Genomic DNA, 24,048 nt, shown 5'->3' on the forward strand with positions numbered 1-24,048 from the left:
AAATAAAGGTTTCAAAGACACTAAAGCACTGTACGTAAGTTGTTTACAACAGTGTCTAACCGGTAGATGGCGCCAAAGCTACTGTGAAAGACAATGCACGCCTGCATGTGTTAATGGGACCCAAGAAAAAAAGCAATTATCCATATAAACACGAACAACTATAAGGAAGATTTTGGGAATTTTACTGATTCTCATTTCTGACAGTGGCAAGCAGAGATACATACGTTTATATTTACAATGGCAGATGACTGCCAGTACCATAGGAAAGAAATACAGTATGATTTGCACCTTTACATTACTGAGAGTTGTTTGTACTACAGAAGAGTAATACGTGACGTCACGTTAATTGTACGTACTGTACGATATTCATACAACGTGCGTCACTGGAGCTTCACGGAGACTTTAGTGTTGTTGTCATGCAAATGCTAAAATAGCTCGATCTGAGTAATAATTAGCACTGAGGTAGCATGCAGAAAGAGACAATACTGAAAAAAAACCAGATACAAAAACATTTACAAAAGTGCATTAGAAACAAAAAATTACATATAATGCATTATTATACTCCTGATACTGTTTGTTTACGGCCAAACAAAGAACCGACATTGTTTTGTAAAAGTATTGTCACAGCAGTTCACCATCATGCATTTTCATATCGAAATACAAAATAGATGAAAATGAGTGAGTTTACACTGTGCTGGCAAAATTGAAACCATTATGAAGTAGGCACTACTAGTATTAAGGACCTACTTTGATTGAGCGTTCATAGACACGATACAACCATTAAATGTAAATACATGAATAAATCATCTGTTTAGAAAAGAAGTCATCTGATCACTGTAGTAAAAAGAGTTCTCACAGAAATGCTGCATCCGTTTTCATTGTTTTGTTGTCAGATGAGCTTGGCAACCTACGTCCACAATATTTCTCTTTTAGCTATGTCCGTTTTTCTTCTCTCACCTGCAGTGAAGCTTTTTTTTTTTCTTAACTCATACAGGTGCCAATCAAGTTTCATTTAATGTGATATTGGTTATCTGGGGTTTAATTGTTGTCAATCCTTGCGAGCCCATGAAAAACCCGTTCGACAAGGGTATTATTGTTTTAATGCTGAGAATATATGATCGCCTGAAGATCATAACTGCAGCTCCTGGGCCATATTTACATGTTCACAAGATTGCTACATATGTTAACCAGCACTATAATCCTAAAATATTATATTTCTTCCATTTTTTTTAGTTTTTTGCATCCACCTGTCCATCTTAGGTACGCTGTGATGTTGAGGCAAAAGGACCAGTCAGTCACAAGGTGAGCCCACTCCAGCATCAGCTATTCTACTTTAGTAGTATATCTGTCTGTATGCTGTATGGTCTGATGCATAAAAGCACCTTTAGTAGACTCATTGTGATTAGTTGTTCGTCTGGTTTGTGTCGTGTCTCAATTCAGTATTCGTTGCACGTTGGGATGCAAACATCACGTGTGAGATTCTCCGTATCATCCAAGACCCTGAGTCATCAGTCTAAGGCTTCCACAGCCTCAGGAGGCCGTCCACGCTGTAAGTAGCAATCAGATTCTCATGTGGGTGGTGAGTGATGCCAATTACATCTTTCTCATGGACCTGCAGTGGGCACAAAAGCACATTCTCCTCTAGCCATATATATTTTCTGGTTAAGTCGTCCCAAATTCTTACATAACGCTGGCAACCTGAATTTAAGTAAATTATAATGCTCATACATGTTCCCTGCGGGCTTTTGATCATGAACGAGTATTCTGCGCAGGGCCTACCGTCAGAGTTTTCTCCAGTCTTGCTGTCGCGTAGTTGAAGCAGTAGAGCACCAAGTCCTCTCCTACGCAGTAAATCCACTCACCTCGCGGGGACACTGCGCTGCACACAAACTTTGCTCCCGACTTTCTATCTGCACTAAACGTCTTGACAGTCTGAGAAGGAACCAAGCAAAGAAACTCATAATACCCTCCATGGAAAAAAAATGACAAGTTTTGACTGAGACCAAAATGTTTATCACGTTGATTTCTATTATACTCAAAGCTAATATACTAACGTTGAATTTGACTACGTGAGAGGGCCAACAAGAAGAAAGCTTTCAATATGATGTAGTCACTGCAAATTAAACTAAAAATAATGAACATAATATTTCTCTGACTGCAAAAATTGTTTACACTGGTCAACAGCAAATTTGAAGATCCATTTAAGTGTCTCTAAATGTATTTTTTGACACTAACTCAAAAATGTTTATCCCCTTTTCTAGCACTATGTTTTTCAGATTCACTTTTAGTTTTTAAATTTGACCAATTAAAGTTTATGCAAAAAGTTTATTATTTTATGAATTTACTGTTATATTGTGACGGTAAAGAAAAAAATCTACCTGTTGCTGAACCTAACCCGTAAATCATAAATATTACTGAATGTAAAAATAGAGAATAACATGGGCAGACTCAGAGTAGGTGCAAAAAAACCCATCTGAATATGAAAAAAATTGCCAAAACATGTTAACCAATAATATTTGTAAAGATGGATTTGTTTTTAGCATTTGCTTTGGCACACATTATTGCAGGTGGTAACAAATTGCGTCACTCTATACATACAGACAGTGTGAGTTGTTTCAATATAAATAACTGTATGATGTGATGTGATCCCTCTTACCTGACCCTGCGTGTTCATGACAACAACCGTGCTGGAATGGTTGCAAACCACAAAGAGCTGTGGATTTTGGGGAAGAGTGATCACGTTGTTCACAGGGACATCCGAAGCCCGCGACAGAGACTTAAACGTGTGGATGCATTCACAAGTTTTGCTGTTCCAAATCTAAAATACACACACACAATAGTAATCATCCATTAAATAAAACAATCATCAGATGAACTGTAATTCAATAAATCAATAAAAACATCAGCGCCAGCACTTTTTTCGCACTCTTTTTTTTTTTTTGCATTTATTTGTCTCTTTAAGTTATCCAATAATAATTGTGCAGTTGTTTTAATAAAAGCTTTCCATTCACGCTGCTTAGTGACTGGAATAAAGTTTTTTTTAAATGGTGAAACTGCATGACACTAATTGCGTTATGCGTTCAAAAACTCCAAGGTGGCATCGTGTCTCATCTGATCGCCCACTGTACCTTAACAGTACCGTCCGATGATGCGCTGATGATATGAAATCCATCCTGTGTGAAAGATGCATCATTCACAAACGACAGATGTCCATTTAACTCCTTCAGTGTTTGGCCCGAACGCAGCTCATGGATCCTGAGTAAGACATAATAAGTAAACATGAAAGGAACCAACAAACAATTATCTTCATCTCAAGAAGACATTTAGTTTTTTTTAAGAATGGACAAAATATGTTGCTGAGCTGGGAGTTTTGTTTAAATTTTTCAGTGTCAAGCTGGGCTGTGACAAAAAAGCGCCTGTTGATTCACTGCATTCAGTCTAGGTTTAAAGAAATTTGTGACTCCTAGAATAGCGCATGGTGGAGCACGTGTTGTTCCTGAGCACATGGAGTCTCGACTGCCCCCACGCAAATTTATGTGCTGGCGACAGGGGAACGGCTCAGCCCACACACCCCTGGAGACAGAAATAGAAATATCCAACTTCTTCATTGTGATAGAGTTTGTTGTTGAGTGTGTGTGTGCGTGCGTATGTGTGTGTTTTATTAAAACTGTCAGTTGAAAAATGCTCATCACTTGGTTGCCAACAATTAGCAAAGATGGTATTTGTGAACTTATGGAGAATTCCCTTTGTAAATGATCCCAGTCCAATTTGTATTTTGTTGTAATGAAATAGCTTAAAAAATGCACCTGATGGTGCAGTCAAAAGATGCACTGAGGATTTGGTTGCTGTCCTTGGAGAAACTCAGACAGGTCACACCTTGGTTGTGCGCATGCTCAAACCTGCGCAGGCACAGGCCACTCTGGATCTTCCACACCTTGCGCACAAAGGGAGCTTAAGATCAGGGGATGCTTTGAGAATAATTGTCAATTTTTGTCTATGTGAAGCCCTTTGAGACTGCTTGTGATTTAGGGCTATACAAATAAACTTGACTTGACTTGACTTGACAAAGACATACGCAGAAGGGTTTCATAAAATAAGTCCATAAAATAATAAGGAACCTTCTGCCTGCTGTGGCGTTGATGTATTTTGACAGTGCGATACATATCTAGCAATGATACACAACAAATCAGTGATTCCGAACAGTTTAGCCATGAGAGATTATCATTATTGACACGGAAAATTATTACTACTTTTATTATTACGATTACAATACTTGATCGATGGCTGTACCTTTATTTTTCCATTCTGAGCGCCGGTGGCGAGTAGATCTGAATCCTGGCTGAAGCACACACACAACACTGCATCGTCCATCATCATAAAACTGTCTTGGGCCTGGTACTTTAAATCCTAAATCGAATACACGTAGAAAAGAGGATAGATTGTGTGAATGTCTTTCATAGACAAATAGATCAGCTGACCTCTAGTGCCACTTATGGCGTTTACCTTGCTTATGTTGCCCGTGTGAAAGTTCCACACTTCAATGAATCCATCCACCGAGCCAGAGATTAAGTATTTGCCATCGGGAGAGAAACGGGCACATTCCACATGTGACCGACGTCCAAACTGCACATCAAATCAAAGTTTTCTTAATTTTGATTTTTATATAACAAAATTGTAGGAATTACTTTTTAAAAATTAATTGTGCTCATTTCTGAAGCACATGTTTTTTAGCCATTTTTATCTGAATCTATCACTGCTAATTCATTTTTTGTGCCCAGTGAACTTTGCCCTCAGAGTGCCTGAAGGTCACATGAAATAATGCCAAAAATTGATTTGCAACAAATGCATCAAGTCACAATTATAGCCTGTGAGCACAGCTTTCCAGATTTTCAATTATTATTAATACATACAGTGTTGTTTACCTTAATGTGACGGTACAGTTGGGTTGGAAAAGTCTCTTTCTCTGCATATATGTCCTTTTTCCATGGGCTCTCGATGGTCATTTCAGGTGAGAGGCTCTCTGGTGAGTTCAGTCTCAACGACTCAAAAAAACAAAACAAATTTACATTATTGCTTCATCCTGAAAGTTCCCCCAAAAGTCGATGATGCCTAACTTTATGTGTGTGTATTCATCGCAATGTGTGTTCAATAATGATTTTGGATACTTACCCCGACTTGTTCCAGGAGGCCCATGAGGCGTGATGGCGGCACCACACTGACCTCCCTCACCAGCTCTTCTGCAATGGCCCTGCGTCGCTTCTCCTTGCTGCTACCTTTTGGGTATCCCTGCAAAAGGAAGGAAGACCAAGGTGTCCCTCTACCAAAATACCTGTGAGCTGTTTCACTGCGCTGCAGCAACCTGGATTGGACTCACCTCACGCGGGTCAAAATAGGAGAGTGTGAGCAGGTGTTCCAGGTGGCTGTACCTCTCGGGCTGGGTCTGCTTCAACATGATCATCGGGTCGGTTTGTCTGAGGAGTGAACGAGCAGCGCCCACCTCCCTCATCTCAATCAGCTCCATTACCACCTGTTGGAGTGAATTTAACAGGAAATTATACTGCACATTCAAAATGTACATTTTTAAAATTACTTGTTTAAAAATGACCCAAATTGAGTAAGAACAGCTCAGTATCCTTTTGTGAGCAAATAACCACAATCATATAAACATCGTGGAATTAATTGGTCTAGGATACAATGTCTATAAAAACTAAGCCACAATGAAATTTACCACTGTAAACCCAATATTTAGACATTCTTTCACCGAGTTAAAGAGTGAAGAAGTGATTTTAAATTTCTTCTTGTTTCTGAGAAAAATCAAAAGTCACCTGTTCATAAAGGTCAATTAGTGTGTTGTCAGGCAATTTGAGGGATTCAATTGCTAGCAAGACTGAGTCCCAGTGGCCTTTTTGGATGTCTGCGATGAAGCTGTCGATACTCTCCACGGTGTTGAGCGAGACTGTTGTCTCTTCCTGTAACGTGGTCAAGGTCCTGTAGAGGTTGTTCTCCTTCAGGTATTGCATTATAAGGCGAATGACACTACAGAAAGAAGGAAGAACTTGAGAAATCCATTGTTTGTGTTAAGTTTTGGGCCACATATTTTTGTAGTCTTAATATTTGTATGATGAATTGCACAAAAATTATAACAAGAAGAGGAATAATAATAATTCTACACGTGGATCACATGTTGCCACCGAGTGGTGCTGATGTTCTTCTCTTAAGCCAACTGTGCTCGTTAAACCTTTTTTAACACATTGTAAGAAAATCCGCTAGAGCGCTTTTCCCCAAAGGAAGCAAATGAAATGTAATTATGGACCATCAAAAGCTTACAGGCTGGCGCTTTACGTCAACAGGCACATGCATATAAAACCTTGTCTCCTCGCAGCATAATCATTCTGCACATATAATTACAACACCAAATGAGGACTTTGGCATTCATCAAAAAGAATAAGTAGCTGCATTTCAAACTGAATAGTAAAAATAATATTGCAAATATCACCGCATTTTAAAAAAGATGTAACGTGCAATTATCAAGGTGCCCTAATCGGCGAATGAGTTAAATGTATTCAATTAATTAATTCAAATGTTTTCTTACTCCGAGGGCTCCATCTCCATAGCCATGCTGACGTTATCTTCTGCAGATGCTGCAACAGACTGAAGTGCGTGGTGACTGCGCGCTCGTCAAAGCCACGTGCAGCTGGTCCATCGAGGCCCCGCCCACTGCACGTGTTACTCGTGCGTGTCGTTCGGCTTGCAACAACAGTCTCGACCCCCCATCCCGCCAGCCCCCCCCCCCCCCCACCCCACCCCAAAATGCTATACAAAAGACCGAGCGGCTGCACCCCGCCCTCCTCCCTGACGCATACCGACACATTCTGGCCAAGCACGTTTCGATGATGCTGCCCCATCAATCAACATCCAGCATCAGCACCACGCGGGAACATCCCACGTGTTTTAAAGCGTACACGGGGCCCAAAACATACATCTTCTGGAGAGAAACGTGATATGTTAAACAAAATGAATTCCTTAAATCTGAATGGATTTTTATGTATGTATGCAGCGTACCCGAAATGCACTTTTCCATAGGCAATACGTATGTATGCATGTTATTTATTTACCTTTTTAATCAATTAGGGAAAACAAGGCAGCACAGTGAAATAGTGGTTAGCACATCTGCCTCGAAGTTCTGGGGTTCAGTGTTTGAATCTGATGACAGATTTAAAATGAAATGATAGAAATTTGCAAAACTGTCCAAAAACCTCACCGTTTTTTATGTTGTCTTCCTGGTGTTCGTTAAGATTTATGTATGTATCTCGTTTAGGAGGCAATACAACTGTTTACGCTCACCAGTCCTGCCAATCAACAATTTTATTCTATCGTAATTTACGATTTGTTGCATTGATTTAGCTGTTTTCCTTCAGATTGGTCATCTAAATTGTGTGTAAAATATTTGTCCACCATTTAAAACACACTTACATTATTTTTCTTTAACTTATCTCCAATGAAAGCGTACGTAAAATGACAGCGTACCTATTGGAAAATGTGTATCAAATATGGCCTTTGAACGCTAAAGTCTGTTCACTTTGACTGTCAATCGCATTTATATGCGGGGTATTCTAACAGCGCAAATTGTGTGTTCATCTCGCGAGATCTACAACTTAACGAGACCCAAGTTGGCGTTAATTGGTCAGTCGCCGAAACGTGACGACAAAGTTTTCCCATAATTGGTGTTTAGAATAGGATGAGGAAGTGGCTATTTCCGTTTGGCTAAATCTTTAAAACCCTAACGTGCTGTCATGTTCTTATGTTGTTCCTTCTGTGCTTTTAGGTAGCCAACATGTCGGTAGACAAACAGGTGAGCTCAATTCACTTTATTAACCCTTCGTTTGCTGCTTGAAACATTTTCACTGGTGTCACGTTTAGGACCACGCTTTGCTTCGGAAAGCTTCACTGCAGCACACGTTGACATTGTCGGCTTCCAATTGTGACTCTTTTATATTGCAGTCGAAGTGTAATGTCTTGTTCGTATGCCGCAGACCGCTGCTGCTCGAGTGGCCCAGCTGCCCCTGGTACGCTCTGCCTACGCCAGGCTGTCGGTGTTGTACACGGATACCAAAAGCAGCGACGCCAGACTGAAACGTGTTTGTGAGGGCCTGGAGAGCAGCGTGACCGTGTTGGGTTCGACGGCTATTCGCCGAGTGTCACCAGTCATCTCTAAGCTGAAACCGCAAGGTGTGTGAATCAAAAGAAAAGTTGTTGTTTTTTAACAAAAGAACAAAGTAAATAAAATACGGACATAAACAAAGAAAACACAAACGGACTCATTTGCAAACGTACATAGTGACCGTACTTAGAAGAAAATCGAATTCAGCATTATTGCAAGCAAATTTCAACAGCTCGTTTAAAGGGCAAGACAACATAATTCAATGCAATTCTGTTAGCTGCTAAATTTGTCTGATTTTGGTTTATAGTGAGTCATAGGTTATTGTCGGTCTGGTTTAGTCTGTTTGCATTTGGAAGAGAAACTAGAGATCTAGGCAAGTGGTTGATGCCCTCCTACTGTCTATTTTCATAGTTTCCTTTGCCAATGATGTTGCTTGCAAAAGTCTGGATTGGTTAGAGGCAACCTTCCCTGTGCTGCACACACCCACTGACCAGGTTAGGCATTCAATATTTCTTTTTGATGAGGTCTCTGAGCATTTTAACTAATACTGTCTTATTTACCCCCCTCTCCCCCCATTTAGAATGTGTTAAAATAATGTCCTACTTTGATGTTTGTGTCCCAGCTTGTGGATGATGTTAGGATTAAGGTGCTGGAGGTGCAGGATGCGGTGACCATTGTGGCACATGGAACTGTGGACTGTGTGCAGCATGCAGTGTCAGGTATCATGGTGAGGGTGCAGCAACCAGATGAGACGCTGGTGGGAAGAGCTGTCACTGCGTCCAGCATGGGACTGACTTCTGCACTGAATGTATCTGAAGCTCTGGTGAATCGTATGCTACCACCTCCAGCGGAAGACAAAAGTAGGTGGCTGAGTGGGTAGGAATCAAAATATACTCTATTGTGGCTTGATACTAAACAGAAATGTAATTTATGCTGATTTTATAGAAGAGGTCGTCTTAGTTGAAGGTTCTAATGCAGCTGCGTACGAGAGGAAGTACTCGGTGCGGCTGATGACACTTTCCATCACGCTGTGCAGGAGAACTATCCAGCTGGCCGGAGCCAAGATGCATTCTGCTCAGGTCTTTACTTTGGTTTACCATCAAAAAATGTACAGGGTTTTATGGAGGCAAAAGACATTCTCCATAAACACAATAATGCTGTTTTTTGCTTAGTATTGTAGTTGTGTAGAATAGCACTGCACTCTACACATATTACTTGATTTGCTATGTGTACTTATGAACAACTCAATCGTATTAGCATATAAACATGATGTCCACAAAATGTCAAAAAAGCATGTTTCTTCTGCTAAGGAGAGAACTACCATATTTTCTTTAATTTGCAGATCATGGAGGCTCTTTCCACATCTTCAGGTCAGCGTCGTATCTTGCAGTCAAGCTGGCTGGCCCTGACATGGAGTTTGGAGCAGCTCCCATTAAATCTACAGCAACAGATAGTGTCAGCATTCTTCTACTTCACAGAAATGTACAACTTAAGAGTCACCCAACAGAGCGGCTCCAACCAAGATAGTGTGCGCAACAGTGCAGCCGCACCACCAGAGGCAAGTCTAACTCCACTTGGGGGCAGCAGGAATAGTCCCCAGCCAAATTCTAACTGGCGAGCGAGGAGACCCGCCAGCATGTCTGTGATTGAGAGCCGACTGAGCTCATCAGGAAAAGGAGTGGGCATCGTTGACTGATTTCACTGAGTGGTTGGTGTACAAGTTTATGTAAATAAAGGCAATTTAAAATTGAGCAACTTGTTATTTTCAAGAGCAGCAAAAAAAAAAATACATTTGACTTGCACTTGACAAAATAATTTTATAAGTTTGGTAACCTCAATTAACACGGGTGCTAATTAGCTTTATTGATGTAAGTCGAGAGCGGCCTCGCAAGTCACTAATTTAATAGACCCACACCAACAGATTCGGAACTGCTAAACCAGGGGTGTGAAACTCATTTTTATAGTTTTCTTCTGAGGGCCATTATGACCTGCAGGCCAGATCTTGACACCCCTGTGCTAAACTATTAAGTCCACATCCCCTTTTAGAGCATTTATCTTTGTCATGTAGTTTAAAGTATGTACTGTATTTTCCACATCATAAGGCACTTTGGGTTAAAAGAAGGTGCACCTTATTAAATAGCGTTCCTCTGGGTTTTTGATCAAATTAAAGGCTTTAAAGTGTGCCTTATGGTGTGGAAAATACAGTATTCAACAATTGAAATTATGCTCTGAAACAGTTGCCTTTAGACCAAACATTACTTTATTTGACTTTGAGTTCACTTTTGGCTAGACTCTGATTTGGATGTGGATGCCCTGAGAGAAGAAAGGCGGCGCCTCTTGGCGATCTGTTCTTGGCGCTTCTCTTTGGCCTCCTGGTGAGAAGAAAACACAAGTCAATTAAACGTCTCACAATAGAGTGGGAACTTTTATACAGCATCAAAATGTGAAGCACTAAAACGGCTCCATCACAGGACACAACTGTGCCAAAACGACATGTTTGCATACTGCACAGAATGCATGTCTGAGTATGAATGACATTGGTTGTAAAAAAGTATTTAATCACACTATTCTTATTGGTTGTAATTAAAAAGTAAATAAGGTTGAAAAGAGCTGGAGCAGTTTAGTGAGTGATCCAGTCTCTCCAACCGACCAGAAATGTCAAGTTTGGCCCGAGTGCCTAATGGGAGTAATGCATGAATATTTGAGCTTTAAAGAGATGAGGCATGCCCTGACGATTACCTTCATCCTCTTAGCCAGAAGCTTGGCATACTCTGATGCCTCCTCCTTGTTCTTCTGGGTGCGCTTCCTCTTAAGGGCAATGCGGCGGCGTTTGTGCTGCAACACACGAGGGGTCACCAGTCTCTGGATCCTGGGAGCCTTCGATCTTGGCTTCTTGCCTGAAAAGACAAGGTCAACTGCCACTGAGAATGCATGCACAGGAAAAGACTGACAACACCCGCATAAGCAGTCACTTATCTCGCACTATCATGCAGCAATAGCATTGTGCGAAATTAGATCCAATACTTTACCACTAATTCAAATGTGTGCCTCTTATTGTCTCACTGAATGATCACAGCACAATTTACTGGCAACACTAGGAGACTGACCTTCTTTAGTCAGGGGTCTCCTCACAACATATTGTCTGACATCATCCTCCTTGGCCAGGTTGAAGAGCTTGCGGATCTTGCTGGCCCTTTTGGGACCAAGGCGACGGGGAACGGTGCTGTCGGTCAGCCCGGGGATGTCCTTCTCGCCTGTGGGGAGGACATAAAAAGGTCTCTTCAAGGTGAGGTGCGGTATTCAAGAATAAACAGTTCTCCGTTTAGGATGAAGCACAGTCAAAGCTTTGACAAACATTTGTTAATGTGAGCGGACTGCAGTTTGAACCAGCCATTGTTTGAGCTGGTCGTATCCTCTACAGTCCTCTACAGTTCCTTTGGCACACACTATCCCTCCTTAATGACTGGAGTAGTCAGAAAGGACCAACTGGTGTGCCACGAGCATCCCTCCAAAGAGTTTCCGTAATTTGACATTTACTTGACTAGCAGCACATTTTTCTCTATTTGACATTGTACAGAAAACAATTCTACATAGAATAATCAGTTCAGGTATTTTAACAACAATACATCATTTCAAACTTCCAACTTAACCATTCAGTGCGTTCCGACTGTGCACTTGAATGAGGCACACTCCTTAAACATTACCTTTCTTGACAATGACCAAGTTGAGAACACTGAGGTTAGCATCTACGATGCAGCCGCGGACAGACTTGCGTTTGCGCTCGCCAGTCCTGCGGGGACGGTAGCAAGAGTGGCCCTTGCTGAGCAGCAGGCGCACACGGCCTTGAGTCAGCACGCCCTGCTTCATTGGAAAGCCCTGCTTGTCATTCCCTCCGCTGATGCGCACCACATAACCCTGAGAGTAAGGAAAGATGGGGTGGTAATGAAGTCATGAAGCAACTTCTGATGCATACAAAATTATCAGTAAACCACCGATTTTCAAAATAAACTCAAGATAAGTTTAATAGACAATGCAATGGGAGAGAACTGCAGTTTCAACCAGCCACTGTATAGGTCTGGCCGCATCTGGTGAGTCCTCTACGGCTTCTTTGGCTACACACTGTTTCACCTAAATGACTACGGGTCAGTCAGAAAGTAATCGTGGTGAGCCACATTTACAGTAACCGCACACATTTCCAAATCACGTTTGAGCAACTCATATTACAACTTACCTTCCACTCATCTCCAAGGGGGTCAGCAGCCACCTCGGTGGCCATGCGCTTCTCATAGAAGGTACGCAGCTTGCGTTCATCATCCACCTCGATAAGCTTTTGGCAGCCAGTGGCGGGGAACGAGATGTTGAGCTGCAAGACAACACAGTGCATTAGTGACCATTGACATCAAGCAAGACAATTTAACGAGTGCGCACGTCAAATTTTACGAGCTAAGATTCCAATATTAATACTTTTGTGCCACTCAGCTAAGATGTGGACCTAAAATGTTCGATGAGGAAAGCTCCTGTAGCTAGCTAGTAATGGGCCCTTCCATTACTAACTTCACAGCAAGTAATTAAGATGAAGTTGGCCATACCTGAAAATACACTACCAGCAGCAATTTTAGCGTTTAACAGGGCTTAGGAACGGCCTAGAATTAGGACGGATAAATAGTGCGAATACGCACATTTAGCAACTTGCGTCAAAGTGATCTCGAGTAGGTGCACATTTCGATTTGTGACTAGCCATGTTCCACACTACTCGACAACCCACAGTGCTAGCTGGCGCTACAATCAAAACGCATCCTCAGCGACGAGCGTATTATTGCCACCGTTTTTAGGACCACTTGTTTTCATATTAAGACTTCTTTACATTTACGGTATTATTTTGGGGAAATTTGTTTTACACAAAAGTATACGCTAGAATAAACGTTGTACCTTCATTTTGCAAACCGGCCCAACGACGGTCCGCCACGAAAAAGAGACCGGATATCCGCTCCAGGATCTCACATAGCGCTGAGATATTCTCGCGATATCTCACATAAAATATTGTCATGCTGAACAACGCAACAAAATGAAGAACGTTAAAAATATGTTTTATGAATAAATATGCAGTGCATGCATATAGTCGAAAACAAGTCAAATGAATTCAATTTAATATTTGACGTTTCAACCAGGCTCAATTCAACGTCGCCAGAGGTTAATTGTTCATTGGTATGCTAGGCCAAGATAGTTCCTCTCACGGTCACCATCGTCCGTCTTTTAATAAATTCAAGCCTTGGTGTTAGACATTTGACAGTAAAGCAACATGAGGCATATATTATCAATCTGCAGTGTATTTGCACAGTTACCATGAATGATATTTGTATAGATCTGTATTTATATTAATTTTATGACAATATAGTACGAACAATATAGAATGGTAATTTAGTTAGGTGACGATAAGTTGATCTCCTGACAGACTGATTACTACTGATTGTAGGTAGTAGATAAAGACGTTTTTGCTTCCAAAAAACAACTACTTGTTTGCATAGGACTGCACTCTCCAACCGAGAGCAAGTAATCTTTGTCCCCATACACAGTAAGTGTCAACGCGATGACGTTGAATGTTACGTAGAACAGTAATCTTAGTCAGGTCACGGCACAGACGATAGCTATAAGGCAGTCTGGAAAAAAATTCGCATGCAATGTGCATGTGCTCGCCACGTACATAAATTTACTGGAGACCCAAGACGAGACATAACGGATTCATCTCGCGTGTTTTGTTTATGCGCGGCGGGACGACAACATCGTTGTCTCTCCCTTGAGCGCAACTAGTCCAGACATGAGTAACGTTGATCTGATTTTCTGGGACCACTTGCAGGCTGGCAGCTCAGATGTGGATTGGTGTGAAGGCAATTACCTTATTTATCCAGGCATCGCAGAATTTTACAACACGGTCAGTGTGCAATCTTTGTAAAAGCCGTGCGGGTTTTTTTGTTTTGTTTTGTTTTGTTTTGTTTTGTTTTGCATATTAACGCAGATCGGCTTTCCATCAACAGCTGTCACGTTTGTAGTTGAGTTTTTCTTTGTATTGAACTACCGCTTTGGGGACTTGATGTTTACCGTTTCGGCTGCAGCATCAAGTTACACATGTTAGTATAGAGGCCCTGCACGCTGGAAAACATCTGCCTGTGTGTTTCTTTTTTTCATGGGTTTCCCTTTGTTTGTCATTTCAGATCAGCAACATTTTGTTTTTTGTTTTGCCGCCCATATTAATGTGCTTATTTCGCCAATATGCCACACATTTCAACAGTGGGATTTACCTCATTTGGACCCTCCTGGTCGTGGTGGGTAAGTTGGCTTGAGTGACATGATCTTTTACTGTGTGATAATGATCCATCTTCTGTGCCAGCATTTAGTCACCTCAGCAAAATAACACCTTTTATAATATGCATTTAAATATGCAGTTTACATTGAAGCTTAAATTCATGACAGAAGATGACACAATAAGCAGTTTAAACAAGTCAGGTTGCAATGGAGTTTCAGCAAATAAGAACAGTTTATCCTGAGTGAAAGGAAATTGTGTTGAAAGCTAAAGGTAGATATATAAGGAATTTAATGTATACGAGTAAACCCAAAATTATAAAGTTCTTAATACAGGTGTAAAAAGAAGTTAAAGATGCATACCAAACACATTGCTACTGTCTACTTGCTGCTGAAAGAGGAAGTCAACTCCATAATTTCTTTACAATTCTTTAAAATAATATATTCTGTGCAGTTAAACACAGTATTGTGTTTAGTATTGCATTTGTGGAATATGAATCGCTGGCTATTATGCCACTTGCTGTCAATAAAAATGACATCACAGTGCAAATGGCTCAGCTTGGGTGAGCCATGCTTGGTCATTCCCTGAGCCCATAAGACCCTATCTCACTTAAAAAGTCAAGTGTTTTTGAAGGCAGTGAATGCATTCAAGGTCACAAATGTTTTCAAATGTACTCATTGCAACGAAAATTTGAGCATGTTCAGGACAAAAAAAATACTGAAACGTTTGACGAACAGTTTAAGAACATTTGCGACCTTGAACAAACCCTGACAGACTGACCCCGAGTGTGCATTTTGCTATTTTTGCCAACATCCACAGTTGATCGCCAGTGGGATAGGTCTTAAAGCACTTTGATGTCATTAGCATTTGACAGCAAGTGACCCCTGAGATGGATTTAAAAAAAAAAAAAAAAACGGCTGGATTTTTCTGCTTAATTCAGACTCCATAGATGCAATATAAATCTGTATGCAGTCCAGTGGCTGTGCATACAAGTCTCAAGAAAATGTTTGGCGTGACTTCTTTAAGAATATACTAAGCAGCCTGTCAACAGACAGAATACCAATCACTATACCAATCAATAACGCACAAAAAACAAGCTAGGGTCCAGTGTTGGTGCTTACTTAGCCCTTTTTGTACTGAGTAGCCAGGACAGAGACATATGCACATTGGTCACGTTGTACTAGGAAAAGGTTACATAATAGTTCTATGGTCATGATATTATAGTCTCATTAGCTGCAGCTTTAAGCTATCCTCAATCATTCAAATCTATGTAATATAATCACAAGGATTAATCATTGGTTGGAAGAAGACTGGTCTGATTTCAATAGATTTGACTCAATAGTCTTTAGTCTTAAATGGTGCCTCTCTGCATGTAACAACGTTGGAGAGGAATTACAGTGCCTTGTTCCCTCAGTGTTGATTTTAACCGACAGTAACCCCCTCCTTCCATTCTGAAGTCGGTGTGGATTCCAGGGCGGGTTTATATCTAAAATGGATTGTGTGCCAAGAATATTCCATTATTTCCTTTGTGGAATCCATAAAGTGAATCGATATAGGTATATACTTTTGTGAAAAATAATTCTTTTAAATGCAATCTTTTTTGTTCTGATCTTGACACATCAGATGGTCCGCATCTCAACTCTTATCTTGGGAAGAGACAATAGAGACTGTTTGGAAAAGTGGCGTCTTCTAATATACATCACATCCAATCTTTTTGGCACAGTTTGTTATTCTAATGAGTATGTTTCTTTTTATACTTCCCACTGTAGGTATTGGATCGACATACTTTCACGCTACCCTCAGCTTCCTGGGCCAAATGCTGGATGAGTTGGCCATTTTGTGGGTGCTCATGTGTGCCATAGCCATGTGGTTCCCCAAAAGATACTTACCCAGGATGTTCAGGAGAGATCGGTATGGCCATCAGAATAGTTGATGATTCATAAACTAACTTTAGAAAATTTAAACTGATATTAAAATCTGTTGTTACTCCTCGGTATCTGGAACGAGAGACCTGTTTTTTCTTGCGGACCATTTTTCTATTTAGACAGATTGAATTTCAGATCTTAAATTAGTATTAAGCAGCAACCGTATTATGGCTTATGCTTGCCATTCTGTCACAAGACATATCCATTGCTGTCAAACCGTCAGTTTAATAATAGGTTGGCCTAAGATAGCTGACACCAGTAAAAGCTGCATCACATGTCCTTACTTCTCTTTCCATTGTCACACAGCCATTGTGGTTGCTGTTATTGCCCATGCAGATCTATTTTATAGACTGTCACTTTACTGTAGAAAGATTTTGAGGTACCCAACAGCCCTTAACAGTGTTTTTGTCATGACAAAAAGCTTTTTTATCTAAGTTTGATTTGCTCTTTGCTCTAGGTCGAGGTTCAAAGTGGTTATCGGCATCCTGTCAGGAATCACTACCGGCTTGGCTTTTGTTAAACCAGTCGTGAACTCCTTGTCGCTCATGACTCTGGGCATCCCATGCACGGTGCTGCTTATCACCGAGCTTAAAAGGTCAGTTGTCCACTGGGATTTGTAACACTTGTGCTAAATGCATCTGAAGTCATGATTGATAAAGGCTCTTCTTGCTCTTGACACTTTCCTAATGGCAGGAACAGATACTTTGTAGGATACATTTGTTGCTGTGCTTTATCACTAGAGACTGAAGTATTCTCCACCACAATCGATTGCAGGAGTCCATTTTCTTACTGCCCCAAGTCTCCTCTCAAATTGTCTCCTGTATTTTTTCAATGTTGAAAGGCAACCAGCAAATAGGGCTGTGTCAAACTAAGCTAAGGAAAATATTTGAGGTAAAAAAGCAGGATTACTTCCCTAGGGATCCATGGGCGGTAATAACCAAGAACGATGTCATAAATATTACTGGGACAACTCAAGCACTGCTTGCCATCATGTTTATAGAGCAGTGAGTACGGAAGGTTAGCCAAAGGTCATGGAAGTGTTTCAAACTAAAATGAATTACGAGGTTGTGAACTGGTGTTTTATATAATCAGATTTGCTTATTACAAATCCAATGAAATGTCCCAAAGAGTCTCTTAGTTAATGCAATAACGAGTGGGTGTAATAACTCTGCAAATGCTTTGACGATGGTGTGAATTCCGAGCCTGCCAAAACAAGATGATAAAAACAAATACAGAACACAAGTGATGGCAAAAATACATCTTTTGAAACAGTCCGACTGTGCAGGACAAGCTGTTAGAAATGTATTTATTTTTTTATCACGAGTCCCAGATTGATTAGAATCGAGGATTTTCTGGCAGTTTGTCATGGCCACTCTTGGAAAGCCTGAACAGAGATCATGCAGGGCTGTTCCTAGCGCAGCCACTGTGGAAAAGTCTCTTGAGTAAGGAACCTTTCTTCATGAGAAGCAAGTTGGTAGGTCATTGACCCCTTCACTGCTGTCACCCTGTGATTGACTGATCTGTCCAGGCAGAGTTTAAGGTGTTCGTTTACACACCCTCAACTCTCTTCAGACCAACCTTTGGTCTTGCGTGTATATCACAATGTTAGTATTGTTTGTCTGTGAATAAGTTTTTTGACATTTTTTATATCCTCTGTCCACAAAATTTCCCTGTTACGTAAATTTCATGTCAACTAGGATTAAAAAAAAAAAAAACTCTTGGCTCATTAAAATTAGACCATCAGTTTGTAACTTGTAAACACTTGAACGGCAGCAGATACAACACATTTCCGCCAATGGCTGTTTTTCTTTGTGTATGTGGGTGTGTGTGTGTTTACTGTATGTTTGTGTACTGACAAGGGGCAAATGTCATCTTGCAGATAGCAGTACATTCACTCGCCCCCATTTGACCTTCTGTACTTGTATTGTCGAGTGACCTGTTCTAAAGTCATTACAGAGGGGTATGATGTGAAAGAATGTTTCTGAAAACACATAACAAGCCAGGTTGCAGCCTTTCCCTCTGACTCTGCAATTTGGAGTTGTTTCCTTTTACTGTCGGACTCACTCACCATGACTACTCTTCCGACACCAAGTCTTCTATTGTTCAACGTGATAATAATTCTTGACATTATCTTTGGTGCCAGTCATTCACGGAGGCGGCTTGTTTTTGTTGGGTGAGAATTCCTCCTGCCCTATTCTGACTTTGGCCTTTGTTAAGTACGTGATATGTTGTTGTTTGTTTGCCTTTTACAGTGCGACTAATTTCCCCTCATTTGCGTCACATCCACCAGGAATTGATGTAAATAACATTCCATTCCACCATGAAATGACTAATCGTAAGGGCAATAACCTGAATCATAGGTTAATTAATCCAACAAAAAATATAAATGACCTATAAAAAAAGGACTTTGGCATAGATATAGATCGTTGTGTCTCGGAATGAGATACCCTTAAGGGGGAAGTAAAGAAAAAAAATATCGTATAAGTTATATATTTGACCAAGTATGTGTGCGTATACATATGTATGTTTTATACGCCCACACTTTTCTGAGCACTGTATTCCAATTCTGCATTTGTGGATTATAAATTAAGCAGGAAAAATCTCAAGGGGTCTCCTTCTTGCCTTGTACTCTCCACTTGCCCTTTGATTGATGAAATTCATTATCCCTCGAAATAATCGAATTTAACACGGTTGTTGTTGCTTTGAATACTGAGAAATAAAGAAGTCCCATGACTTTATGGAGATGAAAGTAATGCAAATAGCTTACTGCAATTTGGGTGTGAAAGCAATCCTCACGAATAATAATAATAATGAAGTTTTTGGTTCTGTATGTTGTCAGTACAGCATTCTTTCATGAAGTCTCCTTGTCACTTCCCATTTTTCCTCCCTCCAGATTTTCATTAAGCCTCCACCCAAGATAGACATGCCAGCCTTTTCACCACTTATCTCTACCTCCAACTGTCACACGTTCATGAATTTCACCAGCAGCCCCCTCCTCAAAACAAGTCCTGGTGCTGCTTCTTATCTTGCATGCTTCTGTCGTAGCTGATAGTCACTGTATTAGAGACTTACTACTGAGAACTAATGGATCTGGCACATTTGCTTTGTTGGAAGGAAGTGCTTGTAGCGGTTGACATGTCCTAAAAGCCACGCTAGATGCTGCTGACTGGCTTTTGCCAGACGCTATCCGATGTGACATAACGGAAGACATTTCCCTTTGGGAGGAAGTATCACAAGCCAGCTAATCTACAGTATTTCCTTTTGCCCGAGAGTAGCCTCTCCTATCTGCCAAAACTCTTCAAATAGTAGACTAATTCATAATTAACGTAAGAACATTACTGAAGTGTCCCTTCATGCTCTCATTATCAAAATGTTGCATCCTTTTTTAGTGTGGTGCACCCGATATACTTCTCAGAATTTCAAATTACATTTAAAATCAAGATTCATTGGCATTTTTGTGCATACAGTAAATCTTTGTGCATCTCAATCTACTTGGACCAAAAAAAAGGAAGACATTCACAAAATACACAGTACAAAGTTAAAAAATACATGACCAGTTATAGATTGCCAGTTAGTGAATAAAGCACAATACATAGGCAGGTGTCAACTTTGAAATCCAAATAATCTAAATGATTTGAATAGAAGAAAAAGGAACATGCATTGTTACTTAAAGGAAAACAAATTATACATAATTGTTTTCATAACTTTAAACAGGTATGCTTCAATTAACTTGCTCTAATGCAAGTGAGACACCTCATGTCATGCTTGGCCAGTGGCTATTACAAATTTGGATGCCATGGGGACTAAGAAGATCCCTTGGTGGCCACCAATTTGAGTCCCTAATGTAAAAAAAAAAGAGTATGAATTGCAAAGCAAATGTGACCCCACCAAGGTAGTATGGATTTGAATTTTCTTCATCATTGAATTACACTTATCAATTAATGTGCAGATCTATGTATGAGGCACATATGTACATACTAGTACTTATTTGAGGCTAACACCATTAGTTTTAGCAAATTTGTGAGTCCAACAAAACTCAATGACCAAACCAAATTCAGGAGGCTGGAAAAAGTGTGAGAATGACCTTGGCAAATTAGTAATGACATTAAGAGCAAGATATTGTGATATAACACCACAAAACAATGACCCGTCAAGAACCTAATGAAACCAAGAAATTGGTTGAACCAATTCACTTCATTTTAAAGTAGTAGTGAAAAACTTTGTCTCAACATTTTTTGGTGGAAGCGTCCCCTCAATGTTAATTTCTCCTCGAAGCGAAGCTTGTCAGTGAGCATGAGTGCGTCACAGTGACTGCCATTCAGCCAGCAGCGGGCTTATGAGTGTATGCAATGTGCATGCTTAAGGACACAACTAAGAATAGTTTTGTATGAACAGCATTGTGGATTAGTCTCAGGGTCACTGACTTGGTGCAAGGACACATATGTATATACAGAGAACTAGATCAGAGGATCTAGTATGCTCTCTTCTAAATATGAAAATATAAAATATTTTTAAAAAAAAAAACTTTCTTTAGAAGAGAGCTGTTCATTTGTAGTTTAACACTCAAGAATGGACAGTAAAAATGGAGCAGTTAACACAGCTGGGAGGTCTGGGAACCATCTGGGAGATTTGTCAAGTGGGAACACAAAGCTCCGTGTTGTCTGAAACACACCACCCATGTCTGTATGCTTGGAAAATTGTGAGGCCAAATGATTCCAAAGAGATTGTTTACAAATTGCAAAAGATTGCTTTTAAAAATCAGCAACTCACTTGGGGGCAATAACCTAACAAGCCATATAGTAGATCCTGCAGAAACACTTAGTCAATGTTGTTTTATTTGTGGCAGGTGTGAAAACCCACGCGTGTTCAAGCTGGGTCTGATCTCAGGGATCTGGTGGGCTCTAGCTCTGCTCTGCTGGCTCAGCGACAAGATTTTCTGTGAAATGTGGTCATCTGTCAACTTTCCCTATCTACACTGTGCTTGGTAAGTTCACATAACAGCACACAAGAAACCAAAACAACTATATGAGTCTGGGAGTTGCAGTTAGAAGTATTTCTTGCAGCTTTGAAATGCATGATGTATTCTGTGATCATTTGTTAATTCTAAAATATTTGGTTTACACACAAAAACAGCAATTTTATGTGGAGCATATCCACATTGTCTGTTTGTAACTAGGGACTAGGTTGATTGCATAGAAATAATTTTGGATTGTGTCTGCAAGCAGCAGCACAGTGTACGTTTGTGTACATCATTTACATACACACACACACACAATCACGAAGGTAAAATAGTCATGAAAATTGTAGTTTGCTTTACTTAATTGCACAATAATTACTCGACAAATACAAATGTATTTAGAAAAAAAACTAATACTAAACCTAATCAAACATGAACTATACCGAAGCATTTGTGAAAAATGAAAACTAACAGAATTGCTATAAAAACGAATTAAAACTAACTGAATTAAAAACAAAAGTAGAAACTACAGCAAAACAAAATCATGAAAAATCCAACATTTTTATAAACCCTGCAATAGTTGTCGATCTCTGTGCCTCAGCTCTGAGATGATCAGTTTGAGGTTGCTTTGTTCCCATAGCTACCCACCTGTAACCCCAAACGGAATAAGATATAGATTTTTATATTTGATTATTTTATCTTATTTTTTCTATTTTCTTGTACTTGTCTGTGTTCTATTCACAATTGTCACTCTTGCAGGCACATCCTCATTTGTCTGGCTTCCTACTTGGGTTGCGTCTGCTTCGCCTACTTTGACGTTGCTAGCGAGGCCCCGGAGCGAGGTCCAGTCATTATGTTCTGGCCTAATGAGAAATGGGCCTTCATTGGCGTTCCCTACGTTTCATTCCTCTTTGTCCACAAGAAATCGGCTATCAAGGTGACGTAAGGTGATCCACGACTGCCCAGCTGGTTGCACTTTAACATTTCTCACCAGGCCATGTTCCGAAAAGATTCCTCGCCGGGACCAGTTGCCTTCATTAAGTATTTTGGATTGGATCACAGAAGTGGTATTTATTACCTGCAGTTTATTCTGAAGCACAGTCAAAAGAACAAACGTGCCACAAACAACGTAACTTGGGGACATTTCTGATGAGCGTTTCAAACGTGCCATGGAGCTTGCCAGGAAGAGCATGTGATATGATATTATTACGGATGATGCATTTTCCGCTTTATTAAATGTGTTGCACATGGTGTGGTAACTCCAAAAATGTTTAGGATTTGGTATTGCCTTGACAAACTCCCTGCATCTAATCGGTGCATTCTGGCCGTTATGAAACCAGCATTGCTGACAAGAATGCACTGGATACACCAACTGTGATTATTACATCATAGAAAACCAGCTGCTCAGAGTTCACTGCAACTCCTCCAGTGATGTCTTTATTACCAGCATGATAATGTGGTTGACTGGAATCATACTCTTGTACTTTATTAACCAATGATGTCTTTGTATGTTAATGAATGAAGAGCCATAATAACCAAAATGTAAAAAAAAAAAGTGAATGTTGACATCAAAATGGATTGGATTTCGGAATGGACAAACAGAAAATCACTATCATAACATTTCAGGTCAAGCATCAGTATTTCATTGTAATTGTTAAGCTGTAGGTAACTTTCAAAATGCTTTTGTTACTGTTTTATATTATATTTGAAGTGTGTTTGTTTTTTTATTTAACAGCAGAAATCTCAACTCGTGTCTCATTTTCTGGAGTTTATTTATTCAGTCCAGATACACAATGTTTGACTATAAGCTTAGTAAATGTATGAGAATTGCGCGCAAAGCCTAAATCATACTGGATAGTGTGTTGCCGAAGAAAACCAAAGTGTAAAACTCTCTTGTAAACATGGTACAGCACATAATTGTTTGCTGTGTTGGTATTTATTTTCACTTAAGGGAAGCAGAGTTGTCTTATTTCCCCTAAATCACAAACGGATGTATTTATTAAATTACAGTTCATAAAAAGATTACATATTTTTTATGTCCAGTTTAAGGCTGATTATTTTGCCAAAAATCATCTGTGTTGAATTTGAAAAGGGAACCGTGGGTGCTAAAAAGCTTATGTTAAAAAGAAACAAATGCTTCACCTCAAATGATTGTATTCCATGTGAGAAAACTCACATGCGCACATGAGTGGAAAAATGAAGGTTTTCCACAGAAACTGTAGTCTTGACATTACAGTAATATTTAAACCCCCAAATAATTTAAATAACAGCATATTTACTATGAATGGTTTTGATATTGCATGTACATTTGTATTGCCAAATACTATATTTTTATTGTATCCTCCAGAAATACAGTATTGCCAATGTGAACAATGTCTCATTGTGAAGCTGAAGAATACATGATTGTGTAGTTTTCAATGAACTGCAGTGCACACTGTGCACTCACAAAGCAGTAAATGGTGTATTTTCACTTATGTTGATCTTTTTTTTCCCCCATTGTAACGCAGACCGCAGCACAGAATTATTTATTTTCATAATTTATGCTGTTTTGTAAACAAACATTTGTAATAGGATATTGGTACTTTATTATATGCAATAAATGGAGCCAATGATGACTATCACATCCTTTGCTTGGAGTTTAATTCATTTGTCGGTGAATAATACTTTTTGACCACTATGAGGCAGAGTTTTTCCACTTAATAAACCC

At 39.9% G+C, this 24,048-nt stretch overlaps 4 protein-coding genes across 6 annotated transcripts; 2 read left to right on the top strand and 2 right to left on the bottom strand.

Moving 5' to 3' along the window:
- Positions 1–164: 164 nt before the first annotated feature.
- On the bottom strand, positions 165–6,675 carry LOC119127551 (WD40 repeat-containing protein SMU1-like). The gene is made up of 12 exons (XM_037259577.1): positions 6,593–6,675; positions 5,826–6,036; positions 5,375–5,527; positions 5,170–5,286; positions 4,923–5,042; positions 4,504–4,623; positions 4,291–4,407; positions 3,807–3,934; positions 3,129–3,255; positions 2,657–2,818; positions 1,780–1,932; positions 165–1,612 (listed from the first exon to the last, which is right to left on the bottom strand). Exons 1-12 carry the CDS (start codon positions 6,616–6,618, stop codon positions 1,514–1,516), a joined length of 1,533 nt encoding a protein of 510 aa, XP_037115472.1. The 5' UTR covers positions 6,619–6,675; the 3' UTR covers positions 165–1,513.
- LOC119127616 (perilipin-2-like) lies at positions 5,204–9,912 on the top strand. 3 transcript variants are annotated; one of them, XM_037259609.1, is made up of 7 exons: positions 5,204–5,331; positions 7,826–7,852; positions 8,034–8,229; positions 8,573–8,655; positions 8,784–9,025; positions 9,107–9,240; positions 9,504–9,912. In XM_037259609.1, exons 2-6 carry the CDS (start codon positions 7,835–7,837, stop codon positions 9,123–9,125), a joined length of 558 nt encoding a protein of 185 aa, XP_037115504.1. In that variant the 5' UTR covers positions 5,204–5,331; positions 7,826–7,834; the 3' UTR covers positions 9,126–9,240; positions 9,504–9,912. The 3 variants fall into 3 exon arrangements, with proteins under 3 accessions (XP_037115504.1, XP_037115512.1, XP_037115495.1); XM_037259617.1 differs by having other exon boundaries at positions 5,282–5,416; XM_037259600.1 differs by lacking the exon at positions 5,204–5,331 and adding an exon at positions 5,385–5,461.
- Positions 9,913–10,398: 486 nt separating this feature from the next.
- Positions 10,399–13,183, bottom strand: rps6 (ribosomal protein S6). The gene is made up of 6 exons (XM_037259587.1): positions 13,091–13,183; positions 12,393–12,524; positions 11,866–12,076; positions 11,269–11,415; positions 10,901–11,058; positions 10,399–10,533 (listed from the first exon to the last, which is right to left on the bottom strand). The coding sequence occupies exons 1-6, from the start codon at positions 13,094–13,096 to the stop codon at positions 10,438–10,440; spliced, it is 750 nt and encodes a 249-aa protein (XP_037115482.1). The 5' UTR covers positions 13,097–13,183; the 3' UTR covers positions 10,399–10,437.
- Positions 13,184–13,754: 571 nt separating this feature from the next.
- acer2 (alkaline ceramidase 2) lies at positions 13,755–23,964 on the top strand. The gene is made up of 6 exons (XM_037259581.1): positions 13,755–14,090; positions 14,371–14,485; positions 16,229–16,370; positions 16,842–16,979; positions 21,231–21,368; positions 22,101–23,964. The coding sequence occupies exons 1-6, from the start codon at positions 13,977–13,979 to the stop codon at positions 22,285–22,287; spliced, it is 834 nt and encodes a 277-aa protein (XP_037115476.1). The 5' UTR covers positions 13,755–13,976; the 3' UTR covers positions 22,288–23,964.
- Positions 23,965–24,048: the final 84 nt, after the last annotated feature.

This window comes from Syngnathus acus, chromosome 1 (genome assembly GCF_901709675.1).
Source record: "Syngnathus acus chromosome 1, fSynAcu1.2, whole genome shotgun sequence".
Taxonomy (NCBI): domain Eukaryota; kingdom Metazoa; phylum Chordata; class Actinopteri; order Syngnathiformes; family Syngnathidae; genus Syngnathus; species Syngnathus acus.